The sequence below is a fragment of the Xiphophorus maculatus genome, chromosome 13 (assembly GCF_002775205.1).
Source record: "Xiphophorus maculatus strain JP 163 A chromosome 13, X_maculatus-5.0-male, whole genome shotgun sequence".
NCBI classification, from domain to species: Eukaryota; Metazoa; Chordata; class Actinopteri; order Cyprinodontiformes; family Poeciliidae; genus Xiphophorus; species Xiphophorus maculatus.
Window position 1 is genome coordinate 19,527,487 of NC_036455.1, and position 20,609 is coordinate 19,548,095.

General features: G+C 38.4%; 1 protein-coding gene across 12 annotated transcripts in view; it reads right to left on the bottom strand.

The window, feature by feature from the left end:
• The window catches only part of adgrb2 (adhesion G protein-coupled receptor B2), a 262,213-nt gene that overhangs the window by 26,179 nt on the left and 215,425 nt on the right, over positions 1–20,609 (bottom strand). For 6 of the 12 annotated variants that reach the window (XM_023345456.1, XM_023345453.1, XM_023345460.1 and 3 more), the window contains 9 exons: positions 18,142–18,240; positions 13,336–13,435; positions 12,501–12,572; positions 9,732–9,824; positions 8,345–8,578; positions 5,057–5,096; positions 4,651–4,665; positions 1,308–1,480; positions 432–1,139 (listed from right to left, as the gene is read on the bottom strand). In XM_023345456.1, the coding sequence (XP_023201224.1) occupies positions 432–1,139; positions 1,308–1,480; positions 4,651–4,665; positions 5,057–5,096; positions 8,345–8,578; positions 9,732–9,824; positions 12,501–12,572; positions 13,336–13,435; positions 18,142–18,240 (1,534 nt within the window). The remainder of the gene's footprint in view (positions 1–431; positions 1,140–1,307; positions 1,481–4,650; positions 4,666–5,056; positions 5,097–8,344; positions 8,579–9,731; positions 9,825–12,500; positions 12,573–13,335; positions 13,436–18,141; positions 18,241–20,609) is intronic. The other 6 variants (XM_023345457.1, XM_023345455.1, XM_023345463.1 and 3 more) reach the window with 6 other exon arrangements.

Sequence of the window (20,609 nt, forward strand, 5' to 3'; positions counted from 1 at the left end):
TCAATAGGTGTCTTAGAGATGGCCTTATTTAACAGATAGATGGATTAGCTTGAAGACAACACTCTTGAAATTTGAAAGGTAAACAATATGATCTATTAATCCTCTTCAAGAGTAGAGGGAGTAACCAATTAAGTTTAGAAGAAATATATGTTTGAAAAAACTTTGAATTACTTTCTGCAACTGAAATATTCAATGCAAATGTCATTTGAACTTTCTTGCACTGCTGAAGACATTTGTGCAGACTGAATATTACTGAATAATTGGAGTGTGTTTGCAGAGTTCTTCCACCCACTCCAATCCCTCGCTGTGTCATCGCTTAGGTAAGCACACTACATCTATAACAGTCAAACATCAGCTCAACTGAAAGTTGTGAACAACTAAGCTATTTCTAAAAAAATACTGCCATCCATTTTTCACAGCCCTTCACTCACCTCCAGGGATCCCGCTGAGAGGCTGGTGTTGGCATTGGTGCTGCCTAGGTTGCGTGGGAGGGTGCGGGTTCTCTCCACTGTGGTTCCCCCTGTCAGAATCTGTCTGACTGATGGCCTCTGGCCTGGCTTTAGGTGGAGTGAATGCGCGTGGGAGTGGATGTGTCCTCCGTGGGAGTGCACATGCCCACCTTGGCCCATCAAGTGGCCATGCCCATGGGGCACGGTTTTGATAGTCCCGTAGGAGCGGTTTAGGTTCATGGTGATATTCATGTCACCGACGTTGGACGGCACAAAATCTGCTGGATAGGCCTCACTCTCCGCCGGGTGGAGGGTCAGCGGAGAGGGAGGAGGGGGGAAGGGAGGATCCTCCACAGCGATATTGAGGGGCTTGTCCTCGCCGCCAAGTCCCAGGCCTCCTCCCTGCGAAGAGGGCGCGGGAGGTTTGAGACTGACCGTCCTACGAGGCAAGACCATGTAGTCTCCTTCCCCTCCTCCGCCACTTCCACCCCCGCCGCTTCCTCCACTCCCTGCGCTTCCGTCCTGGGAATTGTTGGAGGACGCGGGCGGCCGGGCCCAACCCAGGCCGCTCTCGGTGCACAAGTAGATTGGAGCGGTGGTGCGTGGCTGCCCCTGCTGTCTCTGCTGGTCCAAGTTTACCTCCTTCTTAAGAGGTGTCTCACTGAGCTCATTAAGTCCTAATGTTGGAACCTGATGGGGATAAAAACGGCTCCATTTAAAGTAAGTTATTATTTCCTGAAAGTTATATATTACTTTAAAATTTTTATATGTTCCTAAAGTATTAAATAGAAGGGAAGTTAAACATTTTCTTCCTCTTATGAAATAAACACCAAATAAGCCTCCAATTCAAACCGGTACCTGAACAATGAGGTTCGGAGGCGGGATGTTTCCAGGAAGAGAACTGAAATTGACCCCTACTCCCCCTTCCTGATGTGCTGCGAGCTTTGGATCATCCTCATCATCCAGGGAGATTCGTGACAGGGTTCCAGTGATGGTGGCTGGGTTACAGGTGTTGACCTCTTTGAAAATGACTGAAGGAAGGAAAGGGAGGCAGAGGAAGTCAGGAAGACTGCCAGAAAGTTAAAGTTAAAGACAAAAAGCAAAAGTAGAGTTGAATGGTTTGTAAGTACGGGGTTGAATTTGGGAAAAAGAAAATAATTTAATAGAAATGAGTGAATATTAAATCCAAAGGAAATTATATATCTTGTCTAATGGGACAGCTGACAAGAGAAGTAGGTTTAATATTGAAAATTGAAACCAATGAGTAAAACTGCGTACCAGAAAGAATGTTTCACTTTACAAATTGAACTGAGCCAAGATCAGATTTATCCAAAGCACTTTTCACTGAATAGTGGGTAAGTATGCTGTAAGCTTAGAGCATCAGATGTGCTTCAACGATTGTCAAATAGTTTTGAAAACATCTTAAAGTACGTTTGGGTAGTGTATATCATTGAAAAATGTCTAGCATTTCTAGACGATTTCATAAAAATGTATGCTAAAATAAAGGGAATTATTCTACAGCATATACAGCATGCAGAAATAGGGTGACCTAAAACTGGCCTCTCAAGTGAAAAGAGAGGATATCGTTTTGGCGATACGACTACTTCACATAGCACTTTAAAATCACTTGTTTAAGGTAAAAATGTGTAAAGATTTAGGTGACCAACACCTGCTAGAAGAGAATAAAAAAAAACACATTGTTAAAACTGCTATGGAAAATATTGGAGAGACATGCGTCCACAAATATCATATTCACAACTAGCATCAGTCCAGCAGCAATATTAAACAGAAATCAAGACAGTCATGCTGGAAACCATGCTCACCTTCATCTACACACATACAGTATATATGAGCCACTGAGAATATACATGACTTTCAGAACCCAATTGGCCAAACACATTTCTGCCTTTACTGCATAACTTCAATCAAATGTCAGACTAAAGGACGGAAGCTCTCATTTTATGTGAATGAGTATAACAACATGCACACTGGCTTGCGGATTAAACTAAGATTTATTATTTTACTAAAATGACGAGAACCAGTCGGACAGATGTCCAAGCATTTTTGGAAAATCAGATCCGTCTTACATCTTTGTCAAACAAAGAAACCGAGAGAAGGAAGTATAGAAGAATCCAGTTCCCTTTCATGTGTTCTGTTGCAAAGTACAACCATAATTACAAAAATACGTGAAATATCTGCAAAATAACTTCAAGCAGTTTCAGTCTAAAAAAATACAAATGTAGACTTTCAGAAAAAAAATATAAATTAAGCCATCTTTAGACCAACAAAAAACTTCCAAGTCTTTTCATCAAAGTGACATCTGTGTAGCGAAGCACTATCTAGTCGATATTTTACTTTTGTTAAACAACGACGGATGCCTTTGCTAATAAGGATGACTCATCAGTATCCAACAATACTCAATTATAAGAGCATTGAAAAAGTCTCCATTGCTTATAATTACTTGCGTGGGAGTATATTTGATAGACAAAGCAAATAGAGTTACAAAAAAAATCTGAAAGATTTTTGAGCAATATGACAATGCTATTTGTCTGCTAACAAAGCTAAAGTTGATGTTTGCTTTACAGCTACTTATTAATACCAAGCTAAACAATCTGGACTGATCATTCATTTGATTGACTAGTTCAAAATTTAACATGTCTAGACTGGTGAAACCTGAACAAGATAATACACTAAATAAATGTTTTGAGATTGATTAAACCTTTACTTTTATCTGTTAAAAACTACTCTTTTTTTGTATTAGGACTATTCTAACATTATACCACCAGCATACAAAAGCAGCACAAGTCCAACCTTGACTTTTATAATCTACATTGATTAAAATTTGTGATTTGTAAAGCTTTTAAATCACTGGAAATGAAAAATGGGGAAACTTGTTTATCCACAAACTCTGACTAAAATCATGTCTCGTTTTATTCTTATTAACCTCCGAGATCTCTAGACGGTTTTCGCAGCATTCAATTTTTACTATAAAAAAAAACAACATGGCATTTTGTTTGTGTGGGATTTTTGTCTCTAAATCAGTTTGAGAGAAGAAAAGTTTCATTTTCATGTATAACAATGCATGCCGGGAGTGTAAATAGCTTTTTCATTTACCTTGAAGTTCTACGTATCAGTTTCCTAACTCTTTTTTCCATTATAAATGCATTTATTTAGAACATTAATGGAATAAAAACACAATCCGGTTTTTGTTGTGGTAATGTGGCATTATTTTGTGAGAGAAATAATACATATAGTAAAACCAAATGACAGTCTATGTTGATAAAGTACTGGGATTTAGGACTTTTAGTATTTCACTAAGATCATATAGTCACTGTTCTGAAAGAAAGATATACTGCAACCTTTGGTCAGGTTTTCCTTTTGAGCTTTCCGATTGAGCTTTTAATAGATTATAAATTGTTTTGGAGAGCTATAACACAAGACAACATAAAAAAAAACATTAAGCAGTTCTTCTAGCCTCTCTTCAGTAAGTGGTAACATTTAGTTATGGTAAGAGAAAAGGGAAATCACACCACTAATTCCTGTAAAACATAGCCTTATGATTTTGAACTTGTTAAACTTGGATTTAAAACAACACCTATAAAAACAGCACTGAGAACTAAGATCTAAATGATGTTGGAACTGAAACTTTTACTACAAGAAGCATTCTTGTTATCTGCTGAATGTTTTACTCTCACCGCCTAACAGAGCAGCAAATACATCCCGGCAAGGTGAAGAAAATAGTTTCCTTTTAAATAACTTCCTAAGTCTCACTCATAAAAAAAACCCCACTAATATGTTTGTCATTCAATAAAGACATCCATATTAAAGAGTCCTGCTGTCAGCAGGTCTTATGCATGTTGTGTCTACTGAGTAGAAGATCCAACTTTAACATTTCTCAAAGTACTCTGAATTTTATAGTCTACCATCTGCTAGAATTATGTTCTGAAAATAATTGAACTTAACTGCCATTATGTAATAGATCATTAGAAGAAAAAAAAAACCTCAATGTTTAAGAGTTTGGCTAAGAAGTAATATGTTGAGTTTATCTTTTTTCTACTAACTATGAAAATGAAACGCCTTAAAGCGGTGTACCATTTAAAAAAAAAATAACACAAGGGTTCAACCTGGATTCTTCTATAGGAATGTTTGAAGTCTAGAACAGACCAGGCAATGTTAGACGTTAGTCAGGTGCGAAACTTACATGGGTGTCCTCGCTCTGCAAGGGTAGAGGGTGGAAAGTGACTATGTTAATACATCAAAGCACAACACACACTAGACTGGGGTGCATCTGTAACACACCCAAACAGCCACACAAGACCATTGTCAGCTAACGAGTGAAACAGGTCTGAGCACACCGAGGAGTGTTATTATCATGCACAATTAAACACAGTCCCATCCAAACATATGCTCGCTGAGCACTTATTGGGCAGAGTCAGTGTGATTGATAAGGCATAGTAATTTGAACACAACCATGTGGAGACGTAGCGTATCAACTGCTGCTGTTTCATCAGCAAGCTTAGGACGCAACCGCCTGCAATGCTAAACCCGCTTCAGGTAGACAGAGATAAAAAGAGCAGCTGAAAGAGCAGATGGAGGGGAGGACTCACCTGTCTGACAAGCCAAGTCCACGTCCTTCTCGAAATCCGTCTAAGAAAAGGAAAGGAACACGAGAGGAAATGCAGGAGTGAGTGAAACATGAGCATCAGCATGGATCTCAATGCTTTCATGCTAAGATATGATCCGTTGCCGTGGAGAGGCTTTGCGACTCAGATTAGTTATCGAGAACAAAAAGATGTCGCCTCAGGTCATTCATTAAAATATTTCAGTTCTTATTTTCTTCATGATGGGGCTTGCTTACAGCCTTTTTATACCAAAAAAAACAAAACAAAACGCATTAAAAGAACAGAAAATCTGCTTGCAGCACACAATGCTGCAACACTGCTGTGATGCTAAATATTCTGCCACAGCAGTGGATCCAGGAACAAACACCAGAAGGAAAAAACCAGAAGAAGTTTTCCTTGATACGTAATGTTACTGTACGACTCATCAGTCACCACACCAGCGTCGAATGGAAAAAGAAACTGACACAGAAACTAACTTATTATCTGCTGTGCCTGCTGAGGCAAAACGTAGTCTCCCAGCTTGACAGAAAAAAAAAAAATGTTTGGAAAAATACAAATTCTTCCTGTCTTTTTTTAGATGCTTCCAACCAATAAAAAAAAAAAAAGAAAAAATAGGACAGCAATAAGTTCAATCCAGACTTGATGTTTCGAGTTTATGCAGAGAAAGGGTTGTGGACGTAATGAGGAATGACATTCCTTCCCAGGCAGAGTTTAACTAGTCTAATTCACAGCTGTGGTGCTCCTCAGAGTAAAGTTTAGAAAGTGAAGCTCATTACAATTCAGCTGTAGTGGCCCTTTCTCTCTGCACAAACACTCCTATACTCTATGGGTTTCACTTACAAAAGCCTTTATTTGGATAGTAAACTACAGGTTTTAGACAGTTTGGGCATGCCACAGAGGCAGAGAGAATGCAAAAGGTGTAGATGGAAGCAGAGAGAGGAGGAGTAAATGTGTCCCATCTCACCCCAGTTGCAGAAAAAAAAGCACTTAGTCTGCAAGCAACCCACAGCTCCATTTGCAAATGACTGAACCATGAATACAGAAATGATATCTACCGTATTTTTCGGACTATAAGCCGCTACTTTTCTCCCACGCTTCGAACCATGCGGCTTATAGCCCGGTGCGGCTTTTGTGTGGCTTTTTCTTCAACCAGCAGGAGGCGCTTTAGCAGGAAGTGAATCGTTGGAAGTCAAAATTGGAAGTCAAAGAAGAAAGCGCTGATTTTCATTTAGAACAAGCACATGCTAGCAGCAGGCACGACGGAGAAATTTCTTCAAATTCATACTCCCTCACAAAGAACCACCTTCTTTGTGTGGTTTCAAATTCATCATGGAAATCACACAAAGAAGTTCATATGATGCAGCTTTTAAGTTGAGGGCTATCGATCTGGCAGAATTGATTGATAGCCCTCGATCAAGGGCTGCGTCCTTGTGGAAAACCGAGAGCGGCGGAGATATCAGCGGCTTATAGTCCAGTGCGATTTATGTGTGTACGTTTCCAGTTTAAAAAAAAAAAAAAAAAAAAAAAAAAAAAACTTTGTAGGTGCGGCTTATAGTCCAGTGCGCTCTATAGTCCGGAAAATACAGCAATTCATTTTTTACTCAAATTAATAGAAAAATATATTTATTTTGACCATAAGGCCTGAATGTTGGCTCAACCTAATAAAAAAAAAGGACAGTAGTTGTAGTTTAAGGAAATTATTGTAAGCGTAACATTCTTGATCGATACGAAATTCTAACTATTAGCTTAGCTTTTTAACAAATCACACACACTCACGCCATTCCTACTCACACTTAAAAGGTGCAAAATGTAATAAAGGTGAAATTGATGAAACTACAGACTGATTTGGCCAAAGGAATAGTTGAACAAAGAAAAAAGAAGACGTTATATTTTGCTGACTTCAAAACATATCTGGATGCTACGGTAAATTGCCCAATTGTAGCAGAACACTGAAAAGCTTGATGGAGTATTTTGCATCTTGAATGCAGTGACTCAATTGTTATGCAATTCTAATTTTCACTACCTTTAATGAAAAGTTCTACTAATGCATAAACAGCCACGCCTGCTCAATAAGGGGCTTTATTGGTGTAGAAAACAAGGTGTTTTTACCTAGCTTGCTCTACATATCAGTTAGCATTTTATTTATTTATTGTTGAGTATTTCTAAATTCTCATTAGAAATTACCCCAAATGTAAAAGCACTTTGGGCAATTAAATGGTAGGGGCATGTTGCATACTAACCTTGATGACTCAAGGTCAACAAGGTTAGTCAAGAGGTGACAGTTTTCTACAGTTTTCTCAAAGTCTTTAGTCAGGAAATGGGGTGATATCACTACAATTAATAGTGTGTACTCACAAAAAGCAGCTTTAAGTTAAACTGATTTCCTCATCGTGTTAATTTCACAACTTGATCAAACAGAAATAAGCAAAATATAGTTTGCAGCACATTTTAATTGTGCATATTTTCAGAGATGTATGTATTAAAGTGAAATGTCAGCGTTTTTTGGAATTATCTTCTCCATGAATCAAGGTGATATTTAAAGACTTACACGCTATGCTGACCTTAAGCAGTGATTTAAAAACATGGGTATCAAGTAGTTCACTTTCAACTACTACACAAACATAAGTGGGTAAAGATGAAATTGCACTTTGTGGTACATAATTGTAGAAATTGGCAAAGACAGATGTTTCTATCTCATTATCATTACTAAGAGGTTGAATGAGAACTGATATTTCAAAGATTAAAAATCTTTGACAAAAGCATGTTAGGATGTAGCTAAAAGTAAAAAAAAAAAAAAAAAGATTAAATGCCTTTTTCTATGAGCTTTTGTTTATTTCTTGTTGTTTTATAGCTTAGCGTAACATGTCAGAACATTTTTTTGAAACAATTTTAACTAGCTCTTTTCTGCTATCATTGCAGGCAAATTAGTGAAGAACGTTTAGCTTTTTTTAAACATCCACTCAAATTACTATGATGTGTCACAACCCTACATTCCAATTACCATGCTAATTGTTTCAGCATCATCCCATTACAACACTGTTCGGCATACCGAGACATTTCCTTCAGTGTGGACTTAAATTAGTACTACCCTCAAACCTTCAAGAAAGTTTATCAAACATAATTATGCTAAACAAAGGTTAAACTATCCCTTTAATGTCAGCATATATTTATGGTGAAATATAATTTTACACATTGCACCTTTTCCTCTAGACAGCTAAGACATCTTAATTACTAGGAACTTTGTTTTCTAATTCTTTTCTACAGATGACATACTGATCGACTGTTGATGTGATTGGGGGTGTGGTTGTGGGTATTGTTGAGCAATGGGGTGTGCTCATGTGTGTGGCCGTGGTTCAGCACACAGTTGCGGCTGCTGTTAGGCAGATCATGGTAACAGGCTTGCTGGCTTGTGTGGTGGCACGTCGGTGTCGGCAGCTGCGGGTGACAGCCAGACAAACACAGGGGTGTGCTCTGACGAGAGACGTGCTGCTGTCCACAAGAGCCCTTCTGATGACGAAAAGGAGGGGGAAAAGAAATAAAATTTCACATAAAACATTAAGCTGAAAAACGTAAAAATACTTTTGGCCCGCTTTTTGAGCATCAGTCAAAGTTCACCCATTCAAATGATGCCTTTCGTTTTACTTTTACAAGAATTTTTAGCTACAGGTTAACATCTTTACAGCGACTCCAAATGTCAGAGGTTTTTACGTACGAATAAGACTTGCTCCACCGTAGCAAGGGCACCTGCGTGAGCGCTCCCTGTAATTTCGATGCTCACATAACTTACGCTGGCCTCAATAAATTATCCATCACAATAAATGTCGCCAAGGGTAATGTGTATCTCACAAAACAGTTGTGTGTGCGGGCAATTTAAAAAGGCTGTACAAAATCCTAGCTATACGTGCCATTGTCAAATAAGTAAACACAATTATTGCCCTTTCTATGATTCAGCATTAAGCTGTGTATGAGTATATTTATTTAAATACATTTTATCTACAAAAAATACTGTCTTTGAAAACACCAGCTGAAGACAAAACGGCTCTGAGGATAAAGGGAAGGAAAACTGAGGGAAAAGCTGAGTTGCCGTGTGACCGTCCTGACATTGGCAAGGCACTCAACTCTTGGTGATTTATCACATTATTAAGCACATTTGGAACACATACAACAACCTTATGGGAACTCTGTTCTCTTTCGGTAAAGACAAAGAAAGCAAAGGTTAAAAGCCAAAAAAGTGCTAAGGTGTGTGGTCTGAAAGTACATAATTACTGGAGTGTAAGTAATTGGTTTTTAGTTTTGCACCAACAAAAGAAAAAAGGAAAAAAAAAAAGGATGGCAATAAAAGCATCGATGTGCAGAATATGATGGTGAGTTTTTATTTTAGAAGGGTCAAAAAAAAGAGGCATGGATTTGTCTTCTTTTCGGAAAGCTTTATGTTTAAAAGCGAAATATTTGGAAGATTAATAAAAACACAAAGAGGATAGATATTGAATTATCCCTATAGAGGTAAACATGGTTATGGAGGAACAGGAGCGAGGGATGAATATGATCTCTTTATTAGCAGTCATGCTTTTTAAAATTGCATTTGAAGCTTGCAGGAAGTGCAGCCTGATACTCCGAGGTGCATGAACAGCAGTGTGGGATGAAATGGAATGCTATTCACCATGATCTGCACCTGTCCGTTCTTGCAGGAGTCAGGGGAGTTTTCGCTGTCATCTTTACATCCCCCCATTCGACAACGCACAGCGTCTTGCACCTAAGGTGTTGGGGGGTTTGGGGAGGGAAGGGACAGCAGGGAGGAGCGAGTAGGAGATGCCGGAGAGAAAGAGGAAGCAGACAGGAAAAGAGGGAGGGGATAGAAATGGTAAGGGAGGAGGAGGAGGAGATGATGCAAAGGGAAGAAGTTAGTGCAGGCACTTTGATTTGTTTGCTAAAAGACGGAACTCAAGGACACTGTTGTGAAGACATTTGTCCCATGACGTTTTGAGTAAAAATACTCAAGCCCCTTTGAAAGTGGTCACACTACAACCACAGGTTTCAATGTACTTTGTGCTTATGGGATAGACCAACACAAAGTAAGGCATCAGTGTGAAGTGGAGTAGAAATTACATTTCATCTAACAAACATAAAATGCGTCTTGAATTAGTATTCAGCCAATCCATAGCAAACTTCTTATATTTTTTGCTGTAAAATAATTTAAAGCCTATGGATAATATTCCTTGCAATTCAGAATTATACACCATCTATGACAAACGTATTCTAAAACATTGCAGTCTGTGTTTGTAATGTGGCAAAATGTGAAAAAGTTTGAAGTGGCACAAAACGCTTTTCCTCTGTGCTTTATAAATCTAACAACAGGTCTAAGACGAATGGTAAACTATGCCAACACGGCAAAATTTAAAAAAATATATAAAAAAGTAATATCCTGCCACTAGAAGCTGAGTCTATTTATTGTCAAACAGATAGTGGAGTGCTACAGACAGCACAGAGCAGCACTTCAAAGTGGTCTGTATGTGCCTGGTGAGATCTGTGGCTCTAATTAAAACCAACAGAACAGTAAGGATGTCCCGACCCCTGGGCCTTCCTGGTGTCATATTGTCTTTCTTTATGTTTACACACACTAGGTTACACCAGTAGAAGCTCCAATCAGATGAATCCCAAAAGTAACTCCCCCAAGATTCCTTCCGTGGCGCCGGGTCGTGTTTTATAGATGGCCTCCTTACTTTCCGGGGCGTAGCATCATTTCCTGAAGCTGACAATGTCAAATCCCAGGTTTTCGGGAGTGGAAACAAGACAGCCTTTAGGGAAGAAGTGATCCAGGAGGTTCGTTCTCATAGAGCCGCTCCACAGTGCCGCGTGTTTGTGCATATTGGTGCCACTACAAATGGAATGGATTGCATCCACATCTGATTAATACTGCATGGTCAAACATTTTTGCTCCATTGTTTCCTTTTGTCTGTCGCTTCTATTTATGATCACGCTCATCCTCTGTGGCATCTGTTGCCTGCTCTCTGTTGGTGCACCGTGGGATAATGTGTGTGTATGTGTTGGTAATGAACTGCAGCACATTCCAGCTTTAGATTAGCTGTCCCTGCTGTTCTACCTACCTTAGCTGTGGATCTCTCATGCTCCTCCACGGCTACCGTGGGCTTTTTGGCCGATTCTCACAATAATGCTCTCTTTCCCTTCCCGTCAGTTAAGGTGAAGAGACATGTCTCTGTAGGATTGAAGGTTTGCCATACTCTACATTTTTGTCTTCACCCAATTCACCTGGAGTGTTACGTGATCTTTATAACGGCCCCATACCTTACTGTGTGAACCTTGCCATCAGCTCCAGCTTTTTTAATACACCTTCTTCTTCAGAGATGGTTAAATTACAAAAACAGGGCGATTCACATTTTTGCAAACCAAAATGCAGACGATTAACATGGACTGCTTGGGGAAGGAATACTTTTGCAAGTTAATTTACTGCAACTTCCCTTCACATCTCTTCGTGGTATTGATCTTTGCATTTTTAAACAAAATAAAGTGAGAACTGAAAAGCAACCAAATAGAGATGCATACTTTATATAGACATTAAATGTTTATCACATTTTACAGTGTCTTGTACAATGTTTTTCCATGTAATACTTCCTAATTAGCCTCTATCATTCTTTTTCTCCCCTTTCCACTCCTCCACCACTTATAGAAGGATTTGCACTTGGTCTCTTGCAGGAAGGATTTTCATACATTATTACAATAAATAATAACTGGAATTACAGTACACCGATTCCTGCCACTTTTGTGATATTGACTAAATGCAGTTAAGCACTTGGAGCATTTGAAAATTCACTTATTGTCATGCAGTGCATCAGGTTCACTCACGAGCTCTTGCTGTGAATGACGAACCTGTGTGTTTACCTTACTCAGCTGCTACTGTTGCGTGTGCTAGCGTCAGCAACAGATTACATACCAAAATGTATTAAAAAGTACATTGTATAGCCATAATTGCAACTGGTGTGTGTGTGTGCATATCTACGTCTGTCTCAAGGGCACGGAAACTTGTATGTGCATAATGAGTAGAGGATGCAGGATCCTTGGGGGCAGAGCAAAGCCTCTGGCTAAAGAAAAAACACTGGGGGCTGTTAGTTGGGGACTTATCGTCTTATTCTGTACAGCATCTTGTAAGCTCTTTAAAGCATACTTGGATCAGTCAGACAATAGTTCACTATCATGCTGCATTATGAGAAGAAGATATAAACCCATCCTAATCCATAGCCCACACCCTCAAATGATTTGCTCAAGTTGTGTCACAGCCTAGGACCGACTAAAGAAAGGATGGAGAATCGGGATGACATGGCCCATTATATCTCATGAAGCAGTATTAATATGGAACAAAATCACACGATCACAACACAGGGCTTCATCAGCCAACACAAGAAGTCAAACTCACCTCTCGGCGCATAGCACAATGGACAGTGATGATGACAAAGCCTTGGACAGAGTCAAAAACGGCAAAGAGGACCTGAAGGAGAAAAATACAAAATGCCTTCTAGTTTTTATACATAGCTAACAAATTTATAGTCATTTATATTTTTGGCTATTAGGCATCATAAAACACAATAGCCTTCAGACTGACTGGCATCCCAGGTAACATGCCTCAAAAGATGCATCTTTTGTTACTGTGGTATAAGCACATTGATGAGGTTAATTAAAGTAAAACATAAATACAATTTCATGTGTATACACAAACTTATGCAAGTTTGTGTATTCCTTGAAACATTCCTTAATGTAGGAATGTTTCAATCTTTTCATTTTACCTAGTAGACCTTGAGAGACAATGCAAAGTTTTTAATGTAAACATTCCTATAATCTTACACCTTACATATATTTTGTCATATTTGACCAGTTTTTAACAAAATATGAGTTTTCAAATTTCATCTCCTTAAGTTCCTGACGTTCTTTTCAGGATTTATTTAGCTTTATTGCAGCTGCATGACATGAAAAAACTTTAATTTCATGCCACTGATGCTTTTCTAAAACCTGCCAGAGACTTGGTTTAAAAAAAACAACAAAAACAGGTTATATTTTTTTTAAAAAAAGTAAATTAATGTCTCCAGTCTGTATCACCCAGCAAGCTGACAGCTTGGTGGTCTTTTTTCCCCCCACTAGCAAAATTTCAAAGCTGCTTTTCCATTATGCACCCATTGATATGCGCGTGTGTGTGTGTGTTAGCGTTTGTGACTGGCAGAACATTAGCATGTGCTTGTTGTTGTTGCACACATCACCTGGAAGAGTGTGGAGCGCCGATCAGTTATGGCCAGCACGGCTGACATCCAGGTCAATGCTAACAGAGGAAGAACCACACAGGAGCTCCACAGGGACGCCCTGTCAGACAGGAAATAAGCACATGCAGGTAGGGGTGTGGTAGGGGGTAGAAAGAGCAAGGGATTCAGTCTCAAATCAGACATGCCAGCTCTGCTAAGTCCTCGCATCTAAACACACACAGGTTAATCACACATTCTACGGTGGGCTATTTCAAGCGGACTGCCACACAACAATTTGGATCACACTTAATATTCTAACTGATGAGTGGAATACAATGTGTAATCATGTGTAAAGTTCCGACTCCAACAAGCGCTCACAATTACATGGTTGATGGACTCTGATTGCCACGCTGGGGGACCATGAGGCAACACGGGCTCGACGAGAAAAAAAAAGAAGACCAGACCAATGACATTAATAATACAATATCTTAAAAGGAGTGAGAAGTTGAGGACTCCAAATTCAAATGTTGGGGCCAAATCTATATTAAAGCTGTTTAAGAAATGTACACAGAGGAATTTACAAATTGTAATAGTCTAGCTTAGAATTAGCTTCTAATGATGCTGCTAATTCCATGAACCAAAAGTTGGCTCATATTCATGAGAGATCCCAAGTAATCAACATACAAAAATATCAAAACAAATAAGCTCAAAATGTATGTTAAATAAAGTGGAATGATGTAAGGCACATATATGAACACATAAGAAAAAATAAAGAAGAAATTAGCCAAAGAAGTTGAAGTCTTTGTATTTAAAAAGCATGTAGTTGACCTTGACTAATTTACTTCCAACTGAAGGCCTATAACTACGGTGGCCGACAGGTGCAAATGCGCAGCAAAAGAGAAAACATGCAAACAAAAAAGAAGACACCCCCGAATGAAATGCAGCAAATAAAAAGAGAGACGCAAACACCCCCGAATGAAATGCAGCAAATAAAAAGAGAGACGCAAACACCCCCGAATGAAATGCAGCAAATAAAAAGAGAGACGCAAACACCCCCGAATGAAATGCAGCAAATAAAAAGTGTTGAAAACGGAAGTGCTCCAGACCACTAGGGGGAGTCAAAGAAAATAGTATTCATTTCTATGGGACCAGATGCAAGATTCAGAGAAAGAAATTTGAAAGAAAGTAAAGGTATCTCTCTGAATCTTGCATCTGGAAAGTGTGATTATTGTGAGAAGTCTGAAACAATAGAGCATGTTATTTTAGAGTGTTGTAAGTATGAAGAAGAGAGAAGATGCATGCTGAGAGAGTGTGTAGGTATTAAAGAAAGGTTTAATTTAATAGAATTTTTGAGGAGAGATTTCGGGAGTAGACATATTCAAATAATTATTCGGTATCTTAAAAAAACAAAGCTATTTCATAGGATATGAGTAGAGCAAGTTGGGTGTGAGTGTGTAAAGAATATCAAAGAGGGGTATATAAAGCTATAAGCAAGTTGGATAATATAAGCAGGTGTGTATGTGTGGGGGTATGTTTAATCAGGAGTTAATGGAGGGAAAAGGTAGAAAGTGAAAGTTTATAGACCATCTCGAACCACACTCCATACTGGTAAGTGGCGGTAATGCTACTGTAAGTTTGTTGCCAACCGCCAATAAATACCAAGAAGAAGAAGAAGAAGAAGAAGAATCTTGCATCTGGTCTCATAGAAATGAATACTATTTTCTTTGACTCCCCCTAGTGGTCTGGAGCACTTCCGTTTTCAACACTTTTTATTTGCTGCATTTCATTCGGGGGTGTTTGCGTCTCTCTTTTTGTTTGCTGCATTTCATTCGGGGGTGTTTGCGTCTCTCTTTTTGTTTGCTGCATTTCATTCGGGGGTGTTTGCGTCTCTCTTTTTATTTGCTGCATTTCATTCGGGGGTGTTTGCGTCTCTCTTTTTATTTGCTGCATTTCATTCGGGGGTGTTTGCGTCTCTCTTTTTATTTGCTGCATTTCATTCGGGGGTGTCTTCTTTTTTGTTTGCATGTTTTCTCTTTTGCTGCGCATTTGCACCTGTCGGCCACCGTATATAACACTATCTTATACACTGTTGAAAGAAGAAAAGAATAATAATGGATAAAAACTTGCAACTATTTCAATAGCTTTGCAACCTTAATGTTGTAGAGCAGACTGCTGGCAGACAACAAACAAATCTACATATTGACAATTTTATGAATATCAAGAAACATTTTCAATAATTATTCATGAGCAATTTTTGTATTGCTTTGCAATTTTTTAGGTTAGGTTTTTACCAACAATACATTTTGTGAACAGCTTTATCAGGAATACATGTACTAAACTATTTTTTTAATTTTTTTAACAGATATTGTATCTACTCTTAAGGAAATTAAGCCTCTTCTCTGTTGGCGGTATAAAGGTACTGAAATCTGAAAAGATTCAGCCAAGGTTGCTAAGAAAACTTGCTAAGCCCAGTGATTGGGCGCTCAGCAGTCATTAATCCTGTGGCCCGTCATGTTTTTGAGTTAAAACATTTTTAAAGTTGAAAGGAAAATTTGAAAATATAACTTGATAATCATGTGTTATTGAAAGATTGAAGATTAACACCTGAAAACCAACTACAAAGTCTTAAAAAATGCAAATATTTTAAAAAGACTTAAATAAGCACTAATGGGGGAACAAGTAAAGACTGGTGTCCCGCCAGGCTTATAATGCACTGGGGGAAACTCTGATTTAGTACATCAACAAATAATAAAGACTTCTACTTAAACATAATAAGATACTTCAACCCAATACGATACTTAATCAGATAAATCATTTTGGAAAATTCTGAAGGAATTCTGAAACTTTTAAGCAAAGTAATTAAACATAATATTTTTACAGAGCATAAAAAAGGATGTTTTTTCCACATCTAACAAGCTTGAACATTATGTCAGCAACAACAGATATTAAGCAGGTTGGACTTTATGATTAAAGCTTTAAAGTACTTCCACTGGTGAACACTTAACCATGTGGCAAACTACAAGACAAGTAGAAATATAGTACAAATATAAATGGCCAAATGCTAATATACAATTAGTTAATCTTTAAAATGTCTAGGAAGTAAATCTTGTAAATCTAGTTGGCAAAAATTTTTAACACTGCCTCTAAAAGTGCCACTAACAAAACAGAAAAATGGTAATGACATTATATTGCTCTCCAACCATGGAAAGACAGAGGATAGACTGGGGTTACAATGTAAAATTAAGTACCTTCACTGAATAATTAAAAAGCTATAAAGAAAGATTTGCACAACAACATAGATAATTATCCACGAGAGAAGATCTCTCAGAGACTATTTGCTCCGATCATGAAACCATGACACCTAATAGAATGACAATCCAGTGTCGAATATCAGATTAGTTCAGATCATAAGTCGAAAATGTTACCAGAAAAAAAACAAAAAAAAAACGTAGTCGATAGTATAAGGAAGTGCTGGGGATAGATATGCACTCCATGCACCTATCTTCATTATTTTGCTCTGCATAAATTTAAGCAGAACACAATGTCCCTTTACTCAAATTAGAAGCACAATGATCTTTTCTGGAGCACAGTGTTTACAAGAGAATTTCTTTCAATCATGTTTCAGCTGATATTAAGGTAGCCTAAGCCCTGTAATTTATTGCAGAAGCACTATAAATCTGCATAAAGCATAACCTTTAAAAATATTTTTTCAATTTGATGACAACACTCTTTTATTATTCAAGTCATCTTATTTTTAAACCTCTACAGTCAAAGTAAAATTGTTCTGACAATTTACTGCATATGACTAATGACAGATTACATAGTGGAATAATGTTACTCTTACTTCTAAAATAATGAATTAGTCAGTACTGGCAGGTCAAAACTTGAAAATAGGCCACAGAATTGTATTCAGTGATTCTTTACTGAAATATGCAATTATAATATGGGCTCAAGACCGAGTCATAATTGTATATTCTATCAATTGTATTGAACACCTATGAAAAGATCAGAAAATTTCAGTTTGAAATGCCACTCTTAAAAAACCAAGACAGTTGGAGCATTTTCCTTCAGGTGGAGTGGAATAAACTATACCAACTGGCAAAGACAGACGTCTCACTGAGAAGCACAGAAATCTCTTAAAGGTATTTACTGGTAGGAAAGGTGCAGATACAAAGTATTACAAATTAGTCCACCATTTTTAAGAATAAAAAATAAATGTTTTCGGTATAAAAAGTAAGGAATAGCAATAAACCGTTGTCAGTTTCACATTTTTCAGTAAAGGTTTTGCTATTTTGTTTTGTTTTTTCTTTCTTATGGTTGAGAACCAGCAAAATTGGTCATGTCTGTATTTAATTACCAAACAAGTCAAAGTGAATACATGTTAAAGAGTAAAGGATAATGGAGGAGTCAATTAAACAGTGCGGTTTGTGCAATTAGAAAAGTTGTGTCTCTGTGTTTAAGCTTCCCCCATGCTGCTCTGCAAATATGCTTAAAGTAACTCTAGGAAGGATTCATAAATACTGTTTGACACAGGTCATATTTCTCTGTGCACCCAAAGGAGAGCTCACTTTGCATCAAAACGCACTCTCATTAAACAAGGTTGACTTGCGGTGCAGGTGTTTTCCCTTTCATTAAACTGTTTTTGCTTCCCAGACAAGTCTGAACACTGTTCTGCATCATTACCGACAGCCAGAGATTAAACGGTGGAGAGGTGGCAGTGGCGGTGGGGCGAGGGGGATAAATGAAGAGAAGATAATGTGAATTAAGAGAGAAAAAAGCAAGAGAAGGGAAGTATAGAAAGAGACAGATGAAGATGAACTAACTAACATGGCGCTGCTGGCCGTCGAGCTGGACATAGCGGTACTTGAGATCACGCCACACTTGGAGCATTTCAGGAGCAGTCGGCTCCCCGCCTCCGCCGGGACACTTTAGTTCACGCACACACATCCCATGTGAGGGAGAGAGGGGGGGTGAGGGAGAGAGGAGGACATGTGCAAATACACGCACCAGTGAAGACAACAGGTGAATGTGATGGAGAATTTGAATAAATAAGGTGAAGGAAAGAAAAAGGGGGGAGGCAATGTGGACAAACAGTGAATGGGGGAAAGGAAAAAAAAAATGGTAGGAAAAGGGGGGAGGAGAAAAGAAAAAAAGAAAGAAAGGTAAATTAAAACCAGATCTTAAAAAACGTAGCAGCAATGAAATACAGTCAGGATACAAAGATTGTTCCAAAGCAAGTAGAGAGAACGTGAGAGACGCACACTGCAACCAGTCGTGGATTAACACATTACAGTGACACTGACAGGAAGTACACCAGTTCTTTGGTTCGTTTTTATTCTTTACATGCAGATCTGCAAGTTAATTATCGGTGCATGTACTGAGGCTTTACTAGAGTGACAAGGAGGAAGTGGACTGCTCTGGTTGTTTACTTACAGTTAGCTAATCAGACGGAGGGGAAGCATGTTTGCACATTGGTTTGTGCGGTGCATGAACATATGATTTAATACATGAGGAGAGTGACTGTTTTGGAGCTATGCTACATTAGCATCATATCACAGATCATTACCCTGGTACCAACAACTACTACCCCGTGGCTTCAAGAAGAAATGCATTTTGCCAACAGTTTGTCCTGCGAGCAACACCACCAACCTCTCTGTTATAACTCTGCATATGAGTACAACATTTTACAGACTGCTGTAAAATTGTGTAAAACACACTTTTTTAATACTTTGGATGGTCCTGCAGTTTATAGTCAGGAGTAAATTTAAATTTTTCCTCCTCATGACGCATTTGACTGATGTATTAAATATTAATTGATGCAGATTAACATGATCCAAGGAGTTACTGTCTGCAGCTGTGAAGAAAGCTAACTGCGTGCTAAAAGTGCCGCAGCTACGTCTCCAGACCCTGGTAGTTGCCAAGCAAATAAATATAAATGGCTTTGCAGGGGGGCCTTCTTGGTGTTGCCGCTTCATGCAAGGCAACTGCTTCTTTATCGCCCGGGTTATGCTGTTCGCCGGTGGAGTGAAGATGTGTTCCTGACATGTTCATGAACACCCCGATTTAGAGATCAGAAAATGGCAGCTGACATCTAAGTCGAGCTCGACAGTTTTCGGTGAGTTTGCTGAAAAGCAGCTGACTACACAACGCGTCACTGGATCACATCACCGACACAGACGAGGTTCCCCTACATGCTTGACGATTTCTAAATAATTGTGAGTTATAGTCCAGTGTGACTTGTGTAGGTTTTTTTCCGTCTTCATGATGCAACTTTATGTCCGAAAAATACAAAATTTAGGTAACACCACGCTCTGGATAGCATGGAAAAGTCTTTGTAACCCTTTTCAGATTTTGTCACGTGACAACCACAGACTTTTATTATTTTATTGTGGCTTTATGATAAACCAATGCAATGTCAACTGTGGTGTGTAATGAAGGGAAAGACATGCTTAAAATGACAATGTTTGCAACACTATAGCCAATAAAAAAATGTATGAGATGAGCAAAAGTTACATTTGCTCATCTCATCAGGAGAAGTGTTTGGCTGTTCTTTACTCAAAATAGTCCATAAGTTCAGTTTTTTGGGGGGGTTGAGAATAACCTGCTCTCACCCTCACCCTAGTTTTCTTTGACTAAAATCTTAAAGTCATCTGTCCTTTTCACAAGTGGTAAATGGACTGGACTTATTTATCCTTTTCCCACTCAAAATGACCTTTCAAAGCATTTTACACTAGAACCACATTAGCACTCACAAACATACACAGGTGCACATCAACAGGTAACAGAAGGAAGCTAGACTCAAACCTAGAATTTTCCGATTGCAAGATAACTACTACATCCAAAGAGTCACAACCAGTTGCTAAAGTGGTGCTACTAATTCAAGTCTCGAGTGTGGCAGCAGAGAGCTGACTGATTTGCACAAGCAATTCAGCTCCATCTGGACCAAAGTTGTGAGAATGTGGGTTCTCTGCTCAGCTTTTTCAAAGTTAATATGAATTAAACAGAACAAAAATCAAATTCTGTTGGTTTGTCATGATTATCATTTTAAAAGTTGAAGGACGAAAACAAATTATGACAATTTTATTGATCCTATCAGTCAAAAATGATGATGAAAAATTTATGCGGGAACCCATCTAAATTTTTTATAGCTTTCCACAGGCTCTCAATTGGAAATAGGTCTGGCCTTTCGCTTTTACAGTTTGACACAGTACTATGTTTTGATCTAATGTTATTCATTCAATTGTAGTCATGGCACTACATTTACCTTATGAAAGGTGAACATTGAAGAAAGTCTG